The sequence below is a fragment of the Lissotriton helveticus genome, chromosome 2_1, assembly GCF_964261635.1.
Source record: "Lissotriton helveticus chromosome 2_1, aLisHel1.1, whole genome shotgun sequence".
Taxonomy (NCBI): Eukaryota; Metazoa; Chordata; class Amphibia; order Caudata; family Salamandridae; genus Lissotriton; species Lissotriton helveticus.
Genome location: NC_136059.1, coordinates 538,862,390 through 538,887,439, shown reverse-complemented (window position 1 = coordinate 538,887,439; position 25,050 = coordinate 538,862,390). Strand labels below are relative to the sequence as shown.

Here is a 25,050-nt window from a genome sequence, read left to right as displayed (position 1 = left end):
TCTTTCCTCTTTCTACATCTCTCTGTCTTTCCTTCTGGCTACCTCACCTTTCTCTCCCTTCTTCATCCTTTCTACATCATCTCTATCTTTAACCCCTTCTCCCCCGACTTTGCATCTCTCGCTCTGTGATGTTCTATTTATGTCTCCGTCCAACACCTGTATCTTGCCGCATCCTGTTTATCTTACTCTGCAGGTTTACATGTAACTGTTCGGCCAGAGAAGTGAACGCATATTGTTTTTCTTACAATAGGAATAACAAGCTTGTTAAGCACTGAAATTCACATAAAATTATATTGTTTCAAGTAAAAATCTAAATCCAAGGCCAAAAAGAAATAGCTTTATCAGTGCATGTTTGCGCTTTCGTTTGGTACTATTTGGCAAGTGGACACCAGCCAGCTTGAGCTTTCTGCTGTTTTTTGTGTGCCCTTATTTCTGAAGTTTTAAATATATAATTCAATATTATTTGTCAGTAAGAGGGCTTGAATGAGCCTTAAAGTGGTAATACATCCAAAGTTGTTTCAGATAGGATGCCCCTAAATATATCTTGCCTAGGGCCCCACAAATCCTTAAGATGTCATTTCATAATGTATTTCATCAGCAACCAATACATGTGTCAATATTGTTGTTATGGAGACTCGGGCGCCACTGCTGGTTATTAGTGTGGCATTTCTTGGTTATCGCTAGTGTAAAGCAACATTCTAGCCTCCTATAGGGCTCTGAGAATCCTACAGCCACCTTGATGTGTTAATCGGACACTTCCAGTGCAATTCTGCTGTCTGGTGCTTCACTTGTGTATGGGGCTTGACTTGTTCTTTACAATTTATCATGCACGGTTTTACCTTTACTACTGATTCCTCTTGAATCATAACTGTCTGCACCATCAACATCCACTTCCTAGGTACTCCTTTGCAATACCACTGTTAAGTGCAGTTATAATGCAAGATCTAATCACCACTGTTACCACAAACAATGCCCGCAGCAAGCGCAAATGCATGCAGTCTGCGCATTGTGTAAAACACTTCTGCGGCTAAGCAGCTTGTCTTTACAAGTTTAAAACTGACCTGATTCTCTAATGGGGGCCACTTTTAAATTTCGAGCCCCATTTCCTGTTCTGGTCCACCCTGGATGTATGATTTTGACTGCTGTGCAAGTATTACCCAAAGGTGAAGCAGGGGCACAGGTAAAGGTATTTGTATCATGTGGGATAGACGATGTGGGCAGAGCTTTAAGCTGTTACAAAGAGTTGCCATTTTCCAGGGGGAGCACTCTGAGTAAGTTGATAGACATACAATTTGCCAAGGGTGGGTGACGCCTTGGTTGTGTTTTGTGGGTGACTTCAGATGATCCTGCTATATGTAGTTTTGTATATTGCTCTAGAAATCCAGTTTACACATCCACTCAAGCTAGATCTAATGTTTAAAATTGAAATAATTATTTGGATGCATTGTGACATAGTACAAGAAACACTGTCTGGCAAAATTCTATTTTGATCTTGAGAACACGATTCAAGACTGACTTGAATGCTTTAAACTTATTATCGTACATGTTTCTTGCAGCTTGAAGGAAATCATCCAGTCTGAAGATGTCAAGCCAAAGCTGCAGTTCATCATGTCGAACCCGAGCTTCTCCATGGTGACCGTCCAGTGTGAAGACAGTGGGATCATGTGGGAGACAAGTTCAAGCAGATGTTCCACTCCGTGGGCATCAGAAGCAAGTACCACCTCTGATGTTTTCAGCATGGAAAGTTCCTCTGTAGGATCCCCTCCGGGCAAAGTTATCTTTATAATGGATGAAAACAAAATTCGCAGAAAAAAGGTTTTTAAATCCTCAAACAGATCTCTGCTTCCGTCACATTTGAAAGGCGACTTGGGACACAGAAAGAACGGGCCATCTGAATGCAAGGTGGCGGAATCAGAAAAGAAAGAGTACCCTGCCTCCGGTACAAAGCTCATTGCCCCAGAAGCACTAAGCAACCACGTGAATACCTCAAATGTAAACCACAACCTACCTGGGACAGGAGAAGCCTTGGCAAATGCACCAGTTTTAGCAAAACCTCCAAGCACAGAAGAAACAATGGTGCACGTGCCAACTGTAGCAAAGCCCGTAAGCACAGAGAGCGCACCGCAGAAAGTAAAGCCGCCTCCCAAAGGATCTGTCCTGTCTAGAATTCAGAAATTCAATGCTGTTTCAGAACCGCCAAAACCACCACCAAGGAGATCTAGAGGTAAGGTACCAGCTGTGCCATTTGTTGCAAAAGGGGAGTTACCAAAAGGCAGTGAAAAATCAGTTGATAAAAATAAAAAGTGTGCATCTGAGTCCCAAGGTTCCACCATTGGTAAAGACCATAACAATATTTTACAACCTGTCTCAGCAAACGTTCAGTCGACTGTGTTAACAAACGGAGTTCGCACAGTTCATTCTAAAATTGAAGCGAAAGAAAATATTGTTCCATGTCCAAATGATGAAGCCCTTACACCTGAGAGTGAAATATCCATAACAAAATCAGATCCGAATAGTTTACACTCTGGACTGACTTCTACAGAGCAAATGCACCACAAACCTGTGACGGACATGCCTTCAGACTTTGTTTCAATTCATCTTTCAAATGGAGTATTACCTAAGCTCATTCATGACAAAAATGGGAACCATATCTACCCGACCATGTCAGGCATGCAAATACCAAAACCTGTTGTAGAAGAGACAGGCACTGAATGCACAGGTGAAAAAGAACTGTTGAGTGAAAATGTGCCCTCATTAGCAACTAGCAGCCACAGGCTTAACACTGCAGTTGGCGTGACAAGACAAGATACACATATCTTACCAGATAATTCTGAGAATAATATGAAACCTAGAGAGACCAATAGGAAAGCCAAGAATGTTGACTATCAGTCCAATGCGTTCAGCATTATTTCTGAAGGATATGAAATTATGAATATTCATGCACCCCCACAGTTTTCTTCAGTTGACCAAGAAGAAAGTGAACACATGAAGGATAAATTGGAATACCTCGAAGACAATCCCATATTTAAAACCAATCAGTTGCTTGATAGAGATCATGCTGATGTGGTGCCAGCATTCAAAGATGGTGCAAATGGCGTTGCAGACAGCATTAGAAACGTAGATGCTGTAAATAAAATAAAACGACATGAAGTTAATGTTGAAACAACTGCAAAAGAAACTTTGACCGGAGATGAAAATAATTTCAATACCATAAAAAGTGCTGTTGACATTGATTACTTTGAAAAGTACACTTTAGTTGATGACCAAGTCCCCATTCCACCAGAACTGCAGGTGTCTATTAAAGGGGACGAAGTTAACAATAATCATAATGGAAACCCATCACAACTCACTGAAGGAAGTAGCTCTTTTGCAGAAAGATTCAATGCTAGTACTTTTGAAGATGAATTTTACTCACCAGACACTGATATTGATGAAGCCTTTTATGGGATTGCACAAGAGGAAGTGGAACCACGTCCTAGAACTTTTCTGAATGGTTTAGGCACCCAAAATTCTTTTGACCGAGAGATTAAAATGGAAGTAACAGAGGATAATAATGATTCCGAATTTACAGGTACATGCTTATTTAACACAGAGGAAGGAGTATTAGAACGCTCAATGCTGTTTCCAACAACAGTCAAATTAGTTGATCCAGAACTTTTGGAGGAACCACCAGCGTTGGCGTTTTTGTATACAGATCTATATGAACAAGCAACTGGAGATAGGACAAAAGAAGAAAGTGAGCATTCCGACACAGAAAGTGTCAATTCAGACCGCTCGTTCCCAGAACGAAATTCTGACACAGATGATGGGCCTGGAATATATTTTGAAAAATACATTTTGAAAGATGAAGTGACCTTCAATATAGAAGGGTCTAAAAAGGGCTTTAAAGATCATTATGAAGAGGAGGATTTGAAACAATTTATTGACTTCTATGCTGAACACAAGACACGTCCACCAACTGCTTCTGAAGATGTTGATGACATACATAACCTTCAACAGTGTCAAATGACTAGACAGGAGGAAAGCTCTGTCACACAACACACTGTTTCAGATGTGGAGGACTTTGGGGAAAGGGTGGATTTGTTGACAAAAGATACTCAGTCAGAAGAGCCTAGTGACATTTTATCTTGGGAAACAACTCAGTCAGTTGAACATATCAAAATTAAACCCCATGAGTTAACTCAGTTAAGTGATTTCAGAGATTTTGAAGCTTCTGAAGTAGTTCAGGCAAGCAATGTCAGTGAACTAATTGCTACTGGAGAGGATCTGCCACAGGATGTCATAGAACTTGAAGCTTCAGAAACAGTTCTCCCAGATGTTGCCGTAGGACTAATAACTCCTGAAGTGTCACTAGCAAATAATGCCACAGTAATAATAACCGACAAAGACTCTCTACCAAATGATACACAAGAAATAAGAACTGACAAAGACTCTCTACCAAATGATACACGAGAAATAATAACCGACAAAGACTCTCTACCAAATGATACACGAGAAATAATAACTGATGAAGACTCTCTAACAAATAATAGGCAAGAAATAATAACTGACGAAGTCTCTCTACCAAATGATACACGAGAAATATTAACTGATGAAGACTCTCTACCAAATGATACAAGAGAAATAATAACTTACGGAGGAACTCTGCCCAATGATGCTACAGAACTCATGGATTCTGAAGTATCTCTACAAATTGATGCCACAGAACTCATAGCTTCCAATGTAGCTCTACCAAATGATGCCAGAGAGCTAATAACATCTGAATCAGCTTTACCAAATGATAGCGAAGAACTCTTGGCATCTGAAGTATCTCAATCAAATGATCAAAGAGAAGTTGTAACTTCAGACATTGCACAGTCACTGGATGCTGAAGAACTAGTAATTTGTGATGTTACTCACTCAAATGATGCAGGACCTTTCAAGGCACTTGAGATAAATGAACCTGGAGAACATGTACCTTATGGAGGGCCACTTATTGCATCTTGTGATGAAGATGTCAGTGTTTCCATTCCCGTCAACATCACTGGGGAAATGGTGGAAGCAGCTGTGTTTTCAGAAAACAAATTAATGGCAGAAGATACCAATCAGCAATATTGTCATGTGCCCAACCAAGATATTACTGTATTACGAAAAACAGATTCCTTTGAAGACGAAGCATATGGCCAGTTCATGTTAAATGATACCCCTTGTGTAGATGATTTAGAACCTGTTGAAGAAGAATCAAAAGCAGTAACAGTTGATACAACAGGTGATATTATTTCTGCTATTAGACTTGGAGAGCCATGTTTGGGTGAAAACCTATATGACCACCTTATCAAAGAAGCCCAAGAGATGGAGCAAGTTTCAAAACCCCCCGTCCTCAATATAGAAGAGCAATCGGACAGGTGTATGTTGGAAGGTTTATCCAGGCAATCCCAGGAAAATATCGATGGTATAGTAAGTGAGAAAGAAGGTTTATGGAGAAAGGGTGAAACATCTGCAAAGGGAGACAGGGAAAGTGCAAATGATCATCAATTTCCTGATGTCATTGAGAGCACTGAGACATTTTCTGCCCAACAAGATATGTTCCAGGCGGGTGAAACAGACATGGCTGAATCTACTGAAAGAGACCAAGTTGAAACTACTGAAAGAGTCAACACAGAACTTTGTGAAATACCCACAATCACCCAAATGAAAGATGATCTAGTGGAATTTAAGGCTGAGCATGTCAGTCCTGAAGCGGTGTCAGATACAATTTGTGATGATGTAGCTTCCCAGTCCACACCCGCACTGGACAACTTTAAGGACCAGCCTGAAATACAAAGTCATGAAGAAGAAACTGAGGATTTGGTGGACTATGAAATAATCACTCATGAAGAACTGTTGCAGGATGAAATGTCATCTGATTACCCGCAGGATGAGCTCATGCTTTTAGTGGATAAAGACTTTTCCGATCACGCAAGTGATGGGGGCTTTGAATTTGTAAATGAATTAGCACAGGATGTGACTACTGAGCAGGAGGATTCAGCCTTTGAAATGCTAGAAGAGGAAAACGTATCTGGAGAGTGCGAGGCGAAAAGTCCAGAGTCTGGAAAAGCACCTTCACCAAAAGAACCAAAATTACCTCAAATTGATACATATTGCTATTTGTGCAGATGCGCAATCCCTGCCTTCGATAAGATTTTTGGAGAACATAAAGACCATGAAGTCACAACATTAGATAACGCAGTAATTGAGATGACGGTAAGTTGAACATTATTGATAACGAATGAAAATCAGGTTATACCTAAGCTGTGCTGTTATTTATGTACAACTTTCTTTCAGGCATCTCAAGCTATGGGACTGAATGCATGTAGTACTTTGTAATTAAGTGATATGGGTACTAAAGTTGGTGATAAATAGTTCCAGAGAGGCAGCCAAAAGTTTGCAGAGCAATTTATGAGACAAGAGAACAGCATGCATGAGCACATATAAGCAGAAGACCTCACATCCAGCATTCCCATGCAGGAGCCTGGGTGTGTCTGGGGCCGTTTACAAATAGGTTTAGTTTTGAGTCAATTTCTGAACTGCCTGATGCACACATCTAAAATACTTGCCTGCGTGCCTTTCTTGGTTGCCTTTCCGGATGTTGAGTCACACCAGAGCTTGGTTCTAGTTGGCATGGGGTCAGCTCGAAATTAATATTCCTCTACAAGGTACTCTGCCATCTTTGTGATGCCAGCTTTGAAAATGAGAAGCTGGGTCTTGAACAGGATGAATACTAATGAGGGGGAACAGCTGCAGTTCTATCACTGTGGTTTATGTATCCAATGATTCCTTTCTTTGATCACGAAGGTGGAAACGATGTGCAACATATATTACGTGGAGTAAACGTTGGCTTTGCAATTCTAGAAAGCAGTGTGAAAAGGATACCACCTTGTACAGCTTCTTGGCGTTTTGGGTGTAGGGAGACAAGGCTTGAAAATGTTGATACCGGGCTGTTAATGTCTGTTTGTGAGCGTGGGTCTTGCATATGAGCTATAAACAAGAGCAAAGAGGAACTGCTGCTGTTTCAAAAGGAGCTCTACGAGATTTGAAGTTATTTAATACATTTTGAATATGTTTGTTTAAAACATAACAGTGGTAAATAACTATTAACACATCTCTAAACTTTCTACATCGTGCAGTTAAACGAAATCACTATGTCAATACAAGGTCACTTTTGCAAAATTCCATTCTGGGAAAGTACATTCTGGTGACTCAAAGGGAGATTGTAAGAATTGAATCCAAGAGGTATTTTAAAAGTTTATTGAAGATCAGCACAGCATAGCTCCTGTCAGGAAAGCAGCAAGATACAACTGCATTCCAAGTACAGAATGCTACATTAGCAAAGCTCTGTTTAGAATCAAGAACCAATACAGAAACATAAGAAAACTCTTGCCTTAAAGAAACACACTAATGTACATATAAATAATGTATAAACACTGGATAAGAAATGTAACACATCCCCTCCATTACAAATTAACACAAAAAGGAAAGAAATGGATAAGAAAGGTTACACATAATCTCACAAAGAAATGGGCCTATTTCTGACCCGTACATTGTTTTTGATTCTAGATGCAACAGAATCATATTTTGGTTCGTAACCAAACTTATCATCACACATTAAGTTTTCCTGGGATCGGTTGTTATTTTGCATAGGGCACTTAGCTACTTTCCTTGAATTCCAAACCTTACCATCTTGGGTAACAACAGTATTCTTGAACACTTTTTTAACTTGAATGGGTCTACCATACTTACTCATGCCCTTACTGACCAGACACGGCTTCAGTATCCTGACCCAATCACCAACTTCCAACTCATGTTCTCTTGTCTTCCACCTGCTGTTGTACCATGAAGAAGCTTTGTCCTGCTTACAAACAACTCTATTGGCAACTTCTTGAATATCAACTTTGTTCTCCCCTACATTCCTACACTTTTCCTTAAACCACCATGGACAAATATCAGAAGCTGGGTCCCTTCCCTTAAGAAGTTTAAAATGACTAATCTCCGTAGTAGTGTGTGGAGTGATCCGATAGGTCCATAATTTTTCTCTAATGACATTCAACCAATCCCCTTTCTCCTTAACTGCATCAGAAACAAAACCCTTCAACACTCGGTTAAATCGCTCAACCTGTCTATTCTCGTGAGGTTCATAAAGCGATGTGCGAATATGTTTAATCTGACAAATCTTCAAGAAATTCTCCATCTCTGCAGAAACCAATTGTACTCCATTATCCGAAATTAGCAGGACATCCCTCCGTGCAAAAACCTCTCTAAAAAAAACTAATAACAGCATTTGTGCTAGCCTTAGCAACAAATTTGACCTCAGCCCATTTTGAGTGATAATCAATAATGACAAGAGCAAAACGTGAGGTTTCAGCTAAAATAGAGAAAGGACCAGAAATGTCAAAAGCAATCTTATTCCATGGAACTTGAGGCCATTTAAAAGGTCTGAGAGGCGGAACATGAACCTTCAACATCTTATCACTATTACAACATTCATTGCATTCCCTGACCGTCCGATCAATAAATCTGTCCATTCCTGGCCACCAAAAATACAACCTTATCAAACGTTTCATTGCAGAAATCCCAGGATGTGTCTTGTGTGCCAAATTTAAAATCAACTCTTGCACACCAAAAGGTGGAATACATTTACCAGATTTAAACAAGAAATCACCTTCACACAATAGTTCATCAGCAACATAAAAAAATAGTAGCAACTCTGATCTAATACTATTTTTACTAGGTCATCCATCCAGCACACATTTTTTGAGATGAACAAACATATCATCTGCATCTTGGGACTCTTTTCACTTCAGTTCAGTGATGTCCTGATATTGGACCGGAATTACATCAGAAATTTTCCACACAAAATCAACATCTTTAACTACATTTACCTTGTCCCTACAATCCTCGCATGGAAAACGTGACAAAAAATCTGCAGTCACATTCTTTTTTCCAGGAATATACTCCACAGAGAAATTGTACTCCTGCAATTTGGATGCCAGGCGTGCAATCCTCGCCATGGAGTTCCAGCCTCCACCAACCGACAGTATGTGTATTAACGGTTTATGATCTGTTCTAAGAACAAAATTGCTGCCCCAAACATAAATTCTAAAATGTTCCACCGCCCATACACATGCGAGCAACTCTCTCAATAACCGCATACCTGCGCTCAGTTTCATTAAGTGTTCTGGATGAAAAGGAAACATTCCACTCTGCATTACCATCTCTTTGGGACAGAACAGGCCCAACACCATATAAGCTGGCATCAGTAGTTATGATACACTTGTATCCCATTCTAAATGGTTTCAAAGTTGGAGCATACACAATATCATTTTTGATATCTGCAAAAGCCTTATCCTGTTCATCCTTCCACACAAACATAGCTTTCTGCCTTAATAACTTCCTTAATGGTTCCATTTTGGTTGCGACATTTTCTACAAATTTACTGTAATATTCGCACATTCCTGAAAAGGAAAGCAACTGTTCCTAGTTAACTGGAGTCGGAGCTTTGAGAATTGCATCTAGATTAGATTTCTTCGGAACTAAACCCTCACCTGACAACCTATGTCCTAAGTATTCAACTGATTTACAAAACAACTTATACTTATGTGCCTTCAAAGTGAGTCCACTATTCTCCAGTCTTTTGCATACTTGATCTAAGTGTGATAAATGTTCTTGTATATTTTTAGAAAAAAACAAAATGTCATCTTGGAAACATTTGACAAAAGAGTCCAAGTCTCTAAAAAGTTGAAACATCACCCTCTGAAAAACAGAAGCGGCTGATGCCAACCCAAATGGCATTCTTTTATACTGGAACAACCCCATATGTGTGATAAATGCAGTGTATTTCTTTGACTCCTCTGTAAGCTCGATTTGATGGTACGCTGATCTAAGATCAAGGGTGCATAATATTTGCGCACCATCAAATCGGGAAACGAGGTCGTTAATGTTTGGAAGAGGGTGACAGTCGATTATGATGTTAGCATTTAACGCCCTTAAATCAATACACACACGTAATTTTTTATCAGGTTTCCTTACGAATACAATGGGAGAAACCCATTCTGAGGATTCAATAGCCTCTATTATGTTTTCTTTAAGAAGATCATTCAACATCTCCTTCAACTCATCTCTAACATTGAGAGGAACACCTCGTAATTTTTGTTTAACAGGCAGTGCATTATCCTTCCGAAAAATTTTATGCGCAAAATTCTTAAGTTTTCCCAAATCATCACAAAAAACGTTGTTATATTTATTACTCCAAAACTCCATGTCCTCCTTTTTATCTTCTTTTACAAAACACTCATGGCTAGTAATAGTCACCATATCCATCTCACTGCATAGGGAGACTTGATCTTTGGAACGTGGATTCAGCATAATACCTAATTCATATTGATCGTGCCAACCTAGAATATTGACACCCTTGACAGCAATGTATAATTTAATCATGGCAGATCTATTTCTAAATGTTAGAGGTACTTTTAAAAACCCTCAATGTCAATAATTGATCCGTTAAAGCTTTCAGCAATGATGTCTGATGGTAGAAGACTTGCAATATCACATGCATCCACTAATTTTTCATTAAAATACTCTCAAGTAATAATCGTCCACGGTGATCCTGAATCCACCATGAGTTCTATTTCCTTACTAAACACGTAAAAGGAACATTTGGGAGATCTTATACTACCAATGACTATACAACTTCTTTGTGTAATGGAAACAACAAATCCTCTGTTAGATTCCTGAATTTTACTCACTTCTGTACTCTCACTAATGCTAAATACTTTCGTTGGATCTAAACTGTTGGAAGAAACACGTGTTTGATTGTGACGCCTGTCTCTGCAAACATTGCTAAAATGTCCTATCCTTCCACAAATCTTACACTCCTTGTTAATTGCTGGACAACCCTGAAAAGAAGCAATATGTGCTCTACTACAACACCTAAAACAAGAAAAAGAACTGTTATAATTATCTTGTCTTTTGTAACTAAAATTATTAAAACTGCCTTTGTTTCTTCCTTGAAATAGATTACCCTTGTTGTCAATTTTAGATTTAACAATACAAACTTCTTCCTCAGATGTAGATTTGTTAACATTAGAGTTTTGCTTGACAACATCCATCCATTTTTCCGACATTTCAGTGGATTTAGCTACAGCAATAGTTTCTTCCAAATTGGGATCTCCCATGCACCAGAGTTTCTCCTGAATTTTTTTATTCTTAACATGGACGATGATTGGATCCCGAAGCATTTCATCACACATTGTCCCAAAGTTACAATGTAGGCTCAGAGATCTTAATGCGGTAAGAAAATCATCAAAAGATTCATCAATCTTCTGTGCTCTGGCGTAAAATTTAAACCTATTTAAAGCAATGCTAGCAGTTGGTTTAAATCTTTTCTCCAATCTAGATAATGCTTCAATATAAACATTCAAGGCATCACCCTCCCCAGGACGTGAAGCGCATTGTGGTGAGGTTCTGAAAATTTCTTGACCCTCCGAACCAAGACAGTGAAGTAAGATGCTTTTCTTTCTCTCAGCACCCATGCGCTCCCCATCAATGGCCTTCATGTAGTTGAAAAATTCCTCCATCCATCTGGACCATGGCACAGGAGGATCACCCTTGTTTTGTAAACATTTTGCAGGAGGATCAAACTGCAGTTAAAAAAAATAAAATAAAAAATAACCTAAATATAAACACCTAAAATGGGATTGAACAGATTATAAATAAAAAAAATGATAAGTAATAACATAAATAAATGCAGTATGCTGTAAATGAATGTGAAAGCTTAAACTGTGTGCAAAACTGAATTACATGCTTTGAATTAACACCAAAATACGTACGAACATGAAATTCCACAATATAGGATTTCCTCAAGTTTAAAAAAACTTAATTTTACAAGTGAGCTAAAACCTGAAGAAAGTAGAATATTATCGTGTGGAAATGTTTTGTACTTAAGGTTCACAGATGACTCGAAATGAAACAAATCCTTCCGTGTGGTAAAGTTCGTTGAAAAGAGAAAGCTTCCGTGTGACTCAGCTAGTTGCTGAGCAACGAATTCCAAACAGCGCGATCAAGGAAGTGCCTCTGTGTGACTCAGAGCGTCGCTAAGCAACAAATACCCAGTAGCGTAAGAAACGACGTGTCTGCTGTGACGTGTGCTAGACGTGATGAGACCGCGTCGTCAGCTTCTAGTGTCGTCAGCTTCTAGCGTTGTCAGCTTGTTTCCAAGGAACAGCGCGTGAAGTACAAGATGCAGTTACAAAGACTGCAGAGCTCGGTAAAATTAGATTGCGCGCTTGAGCTAAAAGGATACTTAGCAACACCGCAACAACACAGGTAGGATAAAACATTTTTGGGAAAATATGATGAAGCGAAAGTTTCCAGGAACACATCCAAACAGGGCACAACCAAGCGCAGAAGAGTTGAAAACGATGTCATGCAAACGTTGAGAAGTTGAAAACGATGTTGTAAGCACTCAGAAAATCGTGGGAAAACGATAGAGTAGATGGTAGTAATCACCATATAAATGAAGTAAAATTAACAGTACCTTGAATCATGAATAACAGGTTTGAAAATCCAAACGAGTGGAAAATAGTAGTAAATTCCAATGGGTTCAAAATACTCCGCTCTTGTGCTGAGAATGGCAGGAGTAAATGGGTCCTCGTCGCCAAAATTTGTAAGAATTGAATCCAAGAGGTATTTTAAAAGTTTATTGAATATCAGCACAGCATAGCTCCTGTCAGGAAAGCTGCAAGATACAACTGCCTTCCAAGTACAGAATGCTACATTAGCAAAGCTCTGTTTAGAATCAAGAACCAATACAGAAACATAACAAAACTCTTGACTTAAAGAAACACACTAATGTACATATAAATAATGTATGAACACTGGATAAGAAATGTAACAGAGATACAAACAAAGTCCGGGTAATATTTCCCAATATTGGTCTAATGAATTAGCCAGACTACAACGTGTTGTTCACATGTATTACAGGCAGAAACACCTATTGTCATCCAAATCCTAATAGTCCTAAAGTATTCAAATTGTGGAGGAACTGGTAAGTCCTCTTATGGAGGACTGTCTGCCGCCAATGAATCTTCTGGTGAAAGTACCTGCACTACAGGGATAATATGGCAGAGGTAACTTTGCTGGTGGAGTTTTCACTGGAAGGAAATCCTTCAACAGAAGATTTACCATGTTCTTCACAAATTGGAGGAATTTCCTTAACCACCAAACTCTTAACCAGGCCCTTAATTCTGTGGCCCTCGAACCTGCATTTAAAATATGATGGGGGTGTGTGAAAATCCCACTTATAAGTGGAGCTTACCCCCAGATGCATCATGAACCCATTTTGTTATTCCTTAATAGCGAAAAATAACGATTCGCTATTAAGGAATAGCAAAATGCAATGCATGAAGAAATCACTAAAAAAATAGCGATTTCTTAAAATTCCTTAATTGCGACTCGCAAATTGCGAGTCGCAATTAAGGAATACCTCCCCATTCATTCCTATGGGCCTAGAGGCCCATAGGAATGAATGGGAAGACATTCTCAATTTGCGAATCGCAATTAGCGAATCGCAAATTGAGAATGCGATTTCAAGGGTACAGGGGTGTCCAAAGGACACCCTGTTGCACCCCTGAAATTGATCTGTGCACATATGTTGCGCGCACACATGCCCTTAGGGCATGTGTGTGCACAACATGAAACTTTGAAAAATGCACTTTAGTGCATTCTTCAAAGTTTTTGCAAATTACCATGAAGTTCAACTTCATGGTAATTTGCGTGCCCTATTAGCGAAATCGCTATTTTTAAAACTTTAATGCATTGCATTTAAGGAATCTCAATTTGAGATTCCTTAAATGCAATAGCAAGTGAGCTAAAACCTGAAGAAAGTAGAATATTATCGTGTGGAAATGTTTTGTACTTAAGGTCCACAGATGACTCGAAATGAAACAAATCCTTCCGTGTGGTAAAGTTCGTTGAAAAGAGAAAGCTTCCGTGTGACTCAGCTAGTTGCTGAGCAACGAATTCCAAACAGCGCGATCAAGGAAGTGCCTCTGTGTGACTCAGAGCATCGCTAAGCAACAAATACCCAGTAGCGTGAGAAACGACGTGTCTGCTGTGACGTGTGCTAGACGTGATGAGACCGCGTCGTCAGCTTCTAGTGTCGTCAGCTTCTAGCGTTGTCAGCTTGTTTCCAAGGAACAGCGCGTGAAGTACAAGATGCAGTTACAAAGAATGCAGAGCTCGGTAAAATTAGATTGCGCGCGCAATAGCAATTTAAGTAATCGCAATTTTGCGATTTCTTAAATTGCTATTGTTGCATTTTGGATGATGCATCCCAAATGCAAAAATACCGGTCGCAAAGGGGCAGATTCTGAGAATCTGCCCCTTTGCGAGCGGATTTTTGCTTGATGAATCTATGGCTAGATGTTTACTGTTATATCAAAAAAAAATCTTTAGCCCTGTTTAATGGCCACATGCTCTGTCAATTGTTAGACAGCCAGACGAGATATTGGACATTTCGTGTTGTGACATTAATGTGCTTTAGTGAGGATTATTATATTGTCTGAGGGTTCTTTTCTCCGGGGCACACAGCTAGAATGGGTGCTCAAGTGTTTAATCATAACTCAAATCTTCCATCACATTGATTATCTTAGTGGCCTATCTACTACGGTTTCCATTTCACTGAAAACAGCTCATACTTACAAAATATACCACAGTTTTCTGAATGAGCCCCAGCCTGGACAATTGACTCTCGTCTAAGAGCACGCCTAGATTATTTCTTTAACTTGCCCTCTCAAGCATCAATTCAACATTGTTGGGGAGCAAAAGAATCCCTCTGTAGTCTATAGTGTAAATTGGTAAGCAAAAGTTCCAATCTTGAGGTGAATACGTTTATTACCCCTTTATTTTGATAAAACTGGTCTGCACATATTTGGAACTGTTATCAACGAAATTTGAGGTGACCTGTGAATGTTCTTCTGAGAGTTTTGGTTTACTGAATATTTAGAAGGCCCACCCTAATGCTAAGCAAATATTTGAAAGCCACCCTCTGTATAAACCTTTCATTAAAGACGTTATTTTACTGTGTGACATGGCATATTTGTGACAGCCTTCTCCGCCTTCCTCCTCCTGCTGTGATGCAGTAGCTCACCACAAGCTGACACGGCTGGTCCTTTTGTCCACATTGCAATGAACATAACAGAGGACTACATTTTGCATTACAGAGCTTTAAAAAAAATATCTGTATAGAGTTTTATACATAATCAAAAACAATTGTCTCACGTTTTGTAGAACATGTTTGGCACATACCTTGTATTACTGATTGAAGATTTTATCACGATCATTGTCATTTGCGTACATCTCTCGGCTGAGAGGTTCATTTTGAGTCTCTGTGGCTATGCCGTCCGAATATAGTACAGCTGTCAGGTAAATCTCGATGAGTGGATTAATGAGATGTAGAGTTATCAACTAAAATGTGAGACATTATGAGGGACAGGTTATACCCGCAAAGAACATTCACCAAAGGAAAAAGAGCAACCCTCCCCCACGCCGGTAAAGTGCCAGTGCTCGGTATGTGAGGCGTCTCATAGTAAGGAAAGGGGTGGAGTCCACTAAGATGACTTTAAATAACTCTAGTTCAAGTTCAAGTTCAAGTTAAAAATTTGTATAGCGCACTATGCACCCAGAGGGTCTCAAGGCCCTTGAGGGGGGGGGGGTACGTTACTTATAGAATATCCAGGTTTTTAGTTGTTTTCTGAAGGAGAGGTGGTTCTGTGTAAGGCGGAGGTGGGTCGGGAGAGAATTCCAGGTTTTGGCCGCTAAGTAGGAGAAGGATCTTCCCCCCATGGTGGATCTTTGGATGCGTGGAATCGCGGCGAGGGCTTGATTGGACGAACGTAGTTGGCGGGTGGGGGTGTAAAAGGTCAGGCGCGTGTTGAGGTATTCGGGTCCTAGGTCATAAAGGGCTTTGTGTGCGTGGGTGAGGAGACGGAACGTTATTCTCTTGTTGACGGGGAGCCAGTGGACGTCTTTCAGGTGACCGGAAATGTGAGCTTGGCGGGGGATGTCTAGGATGAGTCTGGCTGAGGCGTTCTGGATGCGTTGGAGTTTTTTCTGTAGTTTGGCTGTGGTTCCGGCGTAAAGGGTGTTTCCGTAGTCCAGTCGGCTTGTGACTAGTGCATGGGTGACCGTTTTTCTTGTTTCGGTGGGGATCCAGCTGAAGATTTTTTGGAGCATACGTAGGATGTTGAAGCATGATGATGAGACGGCGTTGACTTGTCTGGTCATCGAGAGGGAGGAGTCCAGGATGAAGCCCAGGTTACGTGCGTGGTCTGTTGGTTTGGGTGCGTTTCCCAGGGCCGGTGGCCACCATGAGTCATCCCAAGCGTAGGGGGATGATCCTAAGATGAAGACTTCCGTTTTGTCCGAGTTCAGTTTTAAACGGCTGTTCTTCATCCACTCGGCCACTTCTTTCATCCCGTCGTGTAGGTTGGTTTTGGCGGAGTTTGGGTCTTTGGTGAGGGAGAGGATCAGCTGGGTGTCGTCTGCGTAGGAGATGATGTTGAGGTTGTGTTGGCGCGCGATGGATGCGAGGGGACTCATGTATACGTTGAAGAGGGTGGGACTGAGTGATGATCCTTGTGGACGCCGCAGATGACTTCAGTGGCTTCCGATTTGAAAGGGGGGAGGCGGACTCTCTGGGTTCTTCCAGCGAGGAACGAGATGATCCAGTCCAATGCTTTTCCTTGTATTCCGACGTTGCTGAGGCGTTGTATAAGGGTGCTGTGACAGACTGTGTCGAAGGCTGCGGAGAGGTCAAGTAGGATGAGGGCAGCTGTTTCTCCGTTGTCCAGTAGAGTTCGGATGTCGTCTGTTGCTGCGATGAGGGCGGTTTCGGTGCTGTGTTTGGCTCGGAAGCCGGACTGTGATGGGTCGAGGCAGCTATTGGATTCGAGGAAGGCGGCGAGCTGACTGTTAACGGTTTTCTCAATGACTTTGGCAGGGAAAGGGAGGAGCGAAATGGGGCGGTAGTTCTTAAGTTCAGTGGGGTCAGCTGTGGGTTTCTTCAGGAGGGCGCTGAGTTCGGCATGTTTCCAGCTTTCCGGGAAGGTAGCGGAGTTGAGGGAGCAGTTGATGACATCTCGGAGATGGGGTGCGATAATGGAGTCTGCCTTGTTGAAAATGTGGTGGGGACATGGGTCGGTTGGCGATCCTGAGTGGATGGAGTTCATCAAGCGGATGGTGTCTTCAGTGGTGATTGGGTTCCAGGCGCAAAGGTTGTTGGTGGGGGGTTTTTGTTCGGAGGTAGGTGAGGTGGACTGGTCGCCAAAGCTGTTATGTATGTCAGCGATCTTGTTGTGGAAGAACGAGGCTAGAGAGTCGCAGAGGTCTTGAGAGGGAGTGATGTCGTTGGTGCCGGCAGTGGGGTTGGTAAACTCTTTGACGATGTTGAAGAGTTCCTTGCTGTTGTGGGCGTTGTTGTCGAGTCGATCCTTGAGTGCTGATTTCTTGGTGGTTCTGATCAGTTGGTGGTGTTTGCGGGTGGCGTTCTTGAAGGTGGTCAAGTTGTCAGTGGTTGGGTTTTTTCGCCATGCTTTCTCGAGGGTGCGACAGATCTTTTTGGATTTCTTAAGGTCATCATTGAACCAGGGGGCTTTTTTGCTACCTTGTATGTTTTGATGGTTTTTCAAGGGTGCTAATTCGTCAGCGCTGTGGGTGATCCATTGTGTGAGGTTGATTGCTGCTTGGTTAGGGTCCAATGATTTGGTAGGAGGGTTTTGGTGAAGCGATGTGAAGAGCTGGTCGGTGGTAATTTTATTCCAGTTTCTGCGGGGGATTGGTTGTGGGTGGTTGTGGGTCGTGGTCTTTTTGTAGTTGAAGTGAACGCAGCTGTGGTCCGTCCAATGGAGTCCTGTGGCGTGGTTGAAGAAGATGTGCTTGCTAGAGGAGAAGATTGGGTCGAGCGTGTGACCGGCATAGTGGGTGGGGGTGTCTACAAGTTGTTTGAGTCCGAGATTGGCGAGGTTGTCCAGAAGGGTGGTGGTGTTGCTGTCGTTGTTCTTTTCCAGGTGGAAGTTGAGGTCTCCCAGTAGAATATAGTCTTCGGAGGGGAGGGCGTGTGGGCTGATGAAGTCAGTGATGTCTTCGCAGAATTGTGTGCGGGGGCCAGGTGGTCTGTAGATGAGGGTGCCTCTGAGTGTGGTCTTGGGGTCGATGTGAATCTGGAAGTGGAGGTGTTCGTCAGATACGAGGGTGTCGTCAGAACTGGTCGTGATGCGGATGGTGTTCTTATGGACGATGGCGATGCCTCCACCTGTTTGGTTGAAGCGGTCCTTTCGGATGATCTTGTAGCCGTCCGGGGTGGCTATGGCGATGTCGGGCACTGATGAGGCGTTCATCCAGGTTTCTGTAAGAAAGGCGACGTCCTGCGATGTGGTGTCTAGTAGGTTCCAAAGTTCAGTTGCGTGTTTGTGAACCGAGCGGGTATTGAGCAGGAAACACTTCAGGTGGTTAGTTACGGAGTTCTGTTTGAAGTTTGTGGATTTGGTGTGGGTCCTGATGCTGTCGAACTTGCAGGAGTGGCAGGTGAAGGGTCCATGGGTGTGTCCTGGGGCGGCTTGGTAGCAGTGTGGGAGACGGCCGGGGTTTAGTGCTGAGAGGGTGGTGGCGTCGTACGTTATGCGGGTGGAGTGAATTTTGCGGAGGGCCAGGGGGTTTGGCGCTGGGCGCGGTCCAGGCACGGACGGGCGTAGACGGGCTTACCTTTGGCGCACCTTCGGCGCGCTTGGGGCGCGCCCGCTGCGCGTGAACGCTGCACGTATTATGCTCTGACATAAGTGGATAGTGGGGGGGCGGGGCGAGGGAGGAGCAGCTGGGAGGCGGGAGCGGGGTAGAGAGCCGGGCTGGGAGGCACAACAACAAACAACAAAATGGCAGCAAAACCAAAAGCGAAACAGGACGAGATTGGGGCACAACCTTAATAATCGCTATTAAATGGGCAGTGGCACCGGCACAATCAGGCACAAATAATCAAAGCAGGCAAAGCGAGCAATGCACAGTTGAATAATAATTGAAGAGCAATCTAGCAGTAAAGCGCTACGATATTGATATAATCAGGCACAATTAATTGCAGTAAGCAGTGCACAATTGAATTCAATGGCAATGAGCAGTCTGGCAGTAAGCGCTACGATACCAATTATTGAGCGTGAGGAGCGACCGCTTCTGAGCAAGTCAGGACGGTCTCCCCACTCTACCTGTTATGCGTATCATAGGTGACATGGGAGTGGTGATTGGGCAAGTAGGCCATGGGTACTGTATAGATAGTTAGGGTAAAGCTGATTTAGAGACCCACCCAGGTATCATCAGTGAGTTCTTAAGGGGGAGATGTGCCCCTTGGTCAAGGTCAGGGAAGCACCAACCTGCTCCAATAGTGACTGTAGAAGTATGTCCCAGTACACGGCCATTGGCCACCTGCGAAGGCCTCTCTTCTCTTAACTACGAAGAGTCATTCCCTCTATCTGCCCCCAGTGTCTAAGTTCCCCTGCTCCAGGCAGCTGGCGTGGGCAGGAGGGAAGAGTTACATCATAGTGCAATGGCATGCTTGGCAACCATCAGGATCAGATCAATAAATCTCTTAGTGACCCTCCTCGTTTTAGGCCTGAAGGGAACTCAGAGAAGGTAGGTCTAGGGTTTGGGAGCAGGTTATCCAGTTGCCAAGAATCATAAACTGGTTTTCAGCCCAATATATTTGTTGGAAGGATCCTATGATTGTTTAAACTGTGGGAATATATTGACTCTTTATAATTCTGGACTGCAGCGACTAGGCAAATTGAAAAAGTTGAATTCAGTGAGGAAAAACAGCTTCAACAAGATGAATGGCCAAGAATACTCCTGTGCAAAGCTCTGATGCAGTTTGATTGCTTTTGCATTCCTCTGTTTTTTGCCATGCGGTTAAAAATGTAGCCCTTGTAGGAAGTACCTTAACTGCTTTGTCTCTGCCTTTCAGTGTTTTGACACCCGATCTTTTACCCTGAAAAAGGATGATGGTTCAAATTAATCCCAAGGGTGGGCACACTACCTCGGAAGTCAGTCTGTCAGTCAGAGAAAATAACTCGATAGATTGTTGGATTGGGTCAGGTGGGCGGTGGTTGTGTAGGTGTAATAAGGGATTCTAGTTTGCAAGGAGTATGAATTGAGGTGCCTTGCTTGTCTATAACCATTAACTTGAACCCGTGTTCATATAATGTAGCTGCTTTGTCTAGACCTACCGCAAGTCAAGACACTGGTATTGTTTTACAGACCTATATGTTTGCATTATTATATAGTTTATCGTTGTCCCCAAAACAGGTTACATTCAAACATAAAAAAGCCTACAATAGTGTTAAACGATTTTACTTGATCTGTAATATAGTTTCTTATTCAATATTATGACTAAAGGCCCTCCAGTTAGTTCTTATTGTTGAGTAATTTATAAAGGGCTAAATATAAGAAAGTGATACACTACAGGCCTCTCTCTCTGTATTGAGGCAGATCTTAAAACGCTGACAATGGACTCCTCGAGAAATTGTGTGTTTAGAATTTGCCCTTATATCTCTGTGTACGTTGTGTGATGAATTGGCCCTCCTGTATTTTTTCAGTCTTTGAAAGACACGAGGCATGAAGACTGTGCCCCTTTCTTCACCATTGTCTGAGAAGATCTTGACTAACACTTGAAGAATGTTTCCTTAGTTTTTAACTAAGTTACTTTGTGAAAACGACCTTGCTACACTATGGCCCTTTGAAGACTCATCCTTTTGATGGTTTAAAATGACAGTGAAAGATACAATTAAGACTAATAGTTTTCTTCATGATCTTAAGCTATCATTGAGGACCAGTAGAAGTTATTCCAATCAGAATTGTATGCATGCTGACAACATTTTGGATTCATAGTTTTTTAGTTTTAAGCAACATTTTTTTGAGATTTCGTCAACTTATCCCCCCGATTGGGGAGAAACATACATGATATGACGCCACAATTCAACACCTTTTCCCCATTCCTGACCTCCATGCTTATCCATGTGCCCGTTTGATCTGGTCCCTAGCTGGCCAGGTCATCTTGGGGCCCTCGAGTCCTCAACCCTGTTATAATTCACTCTGCCCCATCTCTGTAGTCGTTCCACACGTCCCATATTTTGGAATATATACCATATATGGAATTTCCACAGTCCTCCCCTCACCCTTTAGACTGCCTCCTCTGCCTGTTGACACCAGTCCATGTTCCTGGCTAGGTTGTCACCATGGGGCTGCTCTTGACCGGACCCGGCAGTGTGGGTAGGTCTCCAAGCTCCACACGTGACTTCTTAAACCTCTACTTTCAAGAGAGTACAAGCCTGATGTTTAAACTGCCGGGTACTGTTGATGCCTGGATTCCTTAAACCATTAGGCAGATCCAGCCCAACACAGGTACATTGACACTTTACAATGTTTTCCTCATGATTCTGATGAACCGATAGACTGACAGACACCTACAAATATTCTAGTGTAGATAGTTTACAATCTCTGGTCCTGAAGAATCGCGAGTCAAAAGACACACATGCGAGAAACATGTCGACCGTTATCATCAAGACTTCTTTCAGTAAGTCTTAACAACTGACACACTCATAGGGGTCAGCACACCCCAATAGGTGCCGGTTACACTGCTTTTACTTGAGGCAGGAGACCCCCAGAATAAAGTTTTTTCAGGTACTCCCAGCCCCATTTTAACTCACTTTCACGTCTACACTTTCCTGGCCCCATACCCGCACTTCACCATACGGCTGTTGGATAAAAGATCTCCGCCAAAGTGCCCCTCTTAGAGGTGAGCCTGTCGGGTATTGCAACGCCGACTCGACGAGGAGCAGCCCAGATGATGAAGCATGACACCTGGAAGGGTGTGTGAGGGTATTATAATCCAACAAATGGATTCCCCCTGTAGATCTCAGTGAGACACAGCGGATCCCGGTCCTCAAGTGACTTTCACAATCTCTCCCAGAGGAACAGCACTACAATCACTTTTTGACGTGCTGCTCTTGGCCACCCAGAATTGAAATATTTCTCTTCTACCTACAATCAGAGCAGTGTTGCACCATATAAGCATGTATTTTGGTATTGTTTGTTCTCCCCAGATCCCCAATATCATCAGGGCTGGTATGAGCTTGATGTCATCCCCTGTGTCATCTCCCATTATCTGTCATACACCTGTCCAGAGTATTTGAATGGTGGGGTTCACCCATATTGTATGCATGAGGATTTCTAGGAGGCTGCAGTACCTCAGACAAGAGACCATGCATTTGCCCATGCAGAGCAGCCTTGTCCTAGATTTATGCGCATGGTGAAGGATTTAGAATTTTACTAGTCAGAATCCCATCCGTATCTTAACTTCCCTTTGGTATCTGCATTCTTCCCCCCCAATCTACATCATTAAAGACTCTTAGGTCCCGTTCCAAGCGATCTCATAGGGCTGTGATAGGGGGTCGCCCAGTTAGCTAAAAGAGTTCTGAAAATTTGTGAAATGGCATGAGTCTGTAACGGGTAGGCAAGGATTCGGAATTCTAATGGAATCTAGTCCTCCACTTCCTTCAGTAGGACTTTGTAGACGGTGAGTGTTTGTTTCACCTGCAGGTACCTAAATCGTTAGTTCTCTGCCAGGTCGTATTGCTCCTGGAGCGTGGCAAAGGAGTCCATGCCATCCTTTCCCCAAATATCTCCTAATATGGATCTAACTATGAGTTCCCAAAGTCCAAACGACCCAGATCCCCCAGGAACTTCGAACCCCACAAGGGGGTTTCCAGTGTTGGCTTTTTCCCCAGTCTAGTTTTCTGTTGGCTTTCCTCCACACTTGTAGGGTTGTCGTGGTGGGGGTCAGGAGGGGCCGTCATTTGTGGCCACCATATTGCTTGGCAACATATCCTTCCTCTCCAGAAGCCTGACGATCTGGGAGCAGGTCTGCTACTGCTGGGTAGAAAAGTCCCTCTCATTTATTGTGAGCAGTTGGTCTGCCCAGTAATAGAATTTAAGGCTGGACACGGCAATATCACCCTCATATGTCCCCCTGGTGATCAGCTGTAGCATAACATTGGGTGGTCCCCCATCCCAAAGGAGCTCCTAGTCACTCTGTCGACCACTTGAAAGGAGTCGTTGGGCACCACATATAGTGTGATTTGTAGTATGTAGAGAAATTTAGACAGTTATAATTTTAAGTAGCGCTGCTCTCCCCAATAGCGACAGGGGGAGGCCTCGCAAATGGGTTGGATCTCTTTTATTTTCCTCCAGTATCCACCCCAGATTTGCCTTGTGGAACCTCTTTGTGTCCATGGTGACATTTTATCCCAGGTATTTAAAGCCCTAAGGGGCCTATTGCATGGGGAGATTTCAATGTCTTGGTGGCTGGCTCCCATCAAGATTGATGTGTGCCAATTTATCTTTATCTTTATCCCAGTATAATCTTCAAATATGAACAGGTATAAGAGGAGGTTGTCTGCTTAGAGGGAGATTCTGTCCTCCTATTTCAGATACCACGGTATATATCCCGTACTTGAACTTCTTTCTTAATCCAACAAGCCAGGGGCTCTGTGGCTAGAGCACACAAGAGGGAGGGACAGTGGGTACACTTGTCTCATCCCTCGATGTGTGGTAAACTGCCTAGAGTGGACCCTCTTGACTCTGACCCTCGCTATTGGGCTTGTGTAAAGCAGGTGAACCCAGACAAGGAACCTGGGGCCAAACTCTATGTTTTCCAATATGGCATGCAAATATGGCCACTCAAGGGAGTCAAATACCTTCTCAGCATCTAGCGAGAGAATGACTGCAGATTCAACCATTTGATCTCGCCGAGCCAAACAGCTGAATCGTCTTCTAAAGTTGTGGCGTGTGGCCCTATGTGGCATGAATAGATTCTGAAGGATAGGACCGCGCACTCCTATCTGCGTGTAGATCGGCTTACTCTTTGTACTCTGTTCTATCAATTTAGCGTGCTGAGCAGGAAAGAGGTAGCCAGCCCCCTTGTAAACTGAATTGTAAATGCAAGTGTGAACATTCACTTGCCCCTTCCCACACAGCTGGGGGTGCAAATAAAAATATGCTCCATTTTCCATTCAAAATAATCAACTATATATCAATGTTCAAAATATACTATTCACGCATTGTCTCAACACATTATTCTTTTTATTACGAATTCCTCTCCGTAATCAACTTGTTGTAAATATGCACAAAACAAAACTTAGAATCATTACAAACATTGTGTACATCGTGTTGACAAAAACAAGAAAGTCGTTTTCCCTAGTTGTTTTCCCAATGCATTTCGGGATAACCTTATCCCTTCATCAGGGGGACTGAAAATAAAGAATAAATTCCAATATTAAACATACAAGGAGGAAATAATACTCAATGGATTTCTGCCCATCAGCTGCTCATAACAACAGCACCACATTCCGTGGTCGTATCTTCAACTGCCAAATAGAAATAATTGCAAACACCACCTTCACCAAGAAAAAGTGTCCTTAATAGAATCCAACAACCAGTTCGCACAAAACGAATGTCAGACTGAAAAAACTCAACTTACATGCACAATAATATAAGCTGTGTCCAATGCTTAGAGACCAAACTGAACTGATGATGAGATGTGCTCATGTGTATCAGCAGTAATCACGACTCACTCCTACCTTACGCCGTGTCATACACCCAATATCAAGTCCTCCGGTAACCTGCATCTCAATGGTAACGTACTTGGCAAAACCGGTAAAAAGTAATAATATCCATGAATCACCGGCCGCGACCCGGCTCTACTAATCCCTGAACAACTAGACGATGACAGCTTACCTGTAGCATCAAACGGTGACGACCTGTGTGGCATGAAGCCAGATTGATCGAGGACGATTAGGTCTTCAATAATACTATTCAGACGAGGGTATCATGTTATTATGCATAGTTATTAAAAACTGTAGCATACATTAACACGTTTGTAGCTGCAACATCAAAATTCATAAAACATTACACAATTAAAAATTCTAGTAGATTTAATGT

General features: G+C 42.4%; 1 protein-coding gene across 2 annotated transcripts in view; it reads left to right on the top strand.

Annotated features, from left to right (window-relative positions):
• Positions 1-25,050, top strand: part of CMYA5 (cardiomyopathy associated 5) — a 427,063-nt gene that overhangs the window by 136,904 nt on the left and 265,109 nt on the right. For both annotated transcript variants that reach the window (XR_013607048.1, XM_078675202.1), the window contains exon 2: positions 1,557-6,222. Coding sequence is in view for 1 of the 2 variants with exons in the window: in XM_078675202.1 (XP_078531328.1) it covers positions 1,557-6,222 (4,666 nt within the window). In the remaining variant the exon portion in view is untranslated. The remainder of the gene's footprint in view (positions 1-1,556; positions 6,223-25,050) is intronic.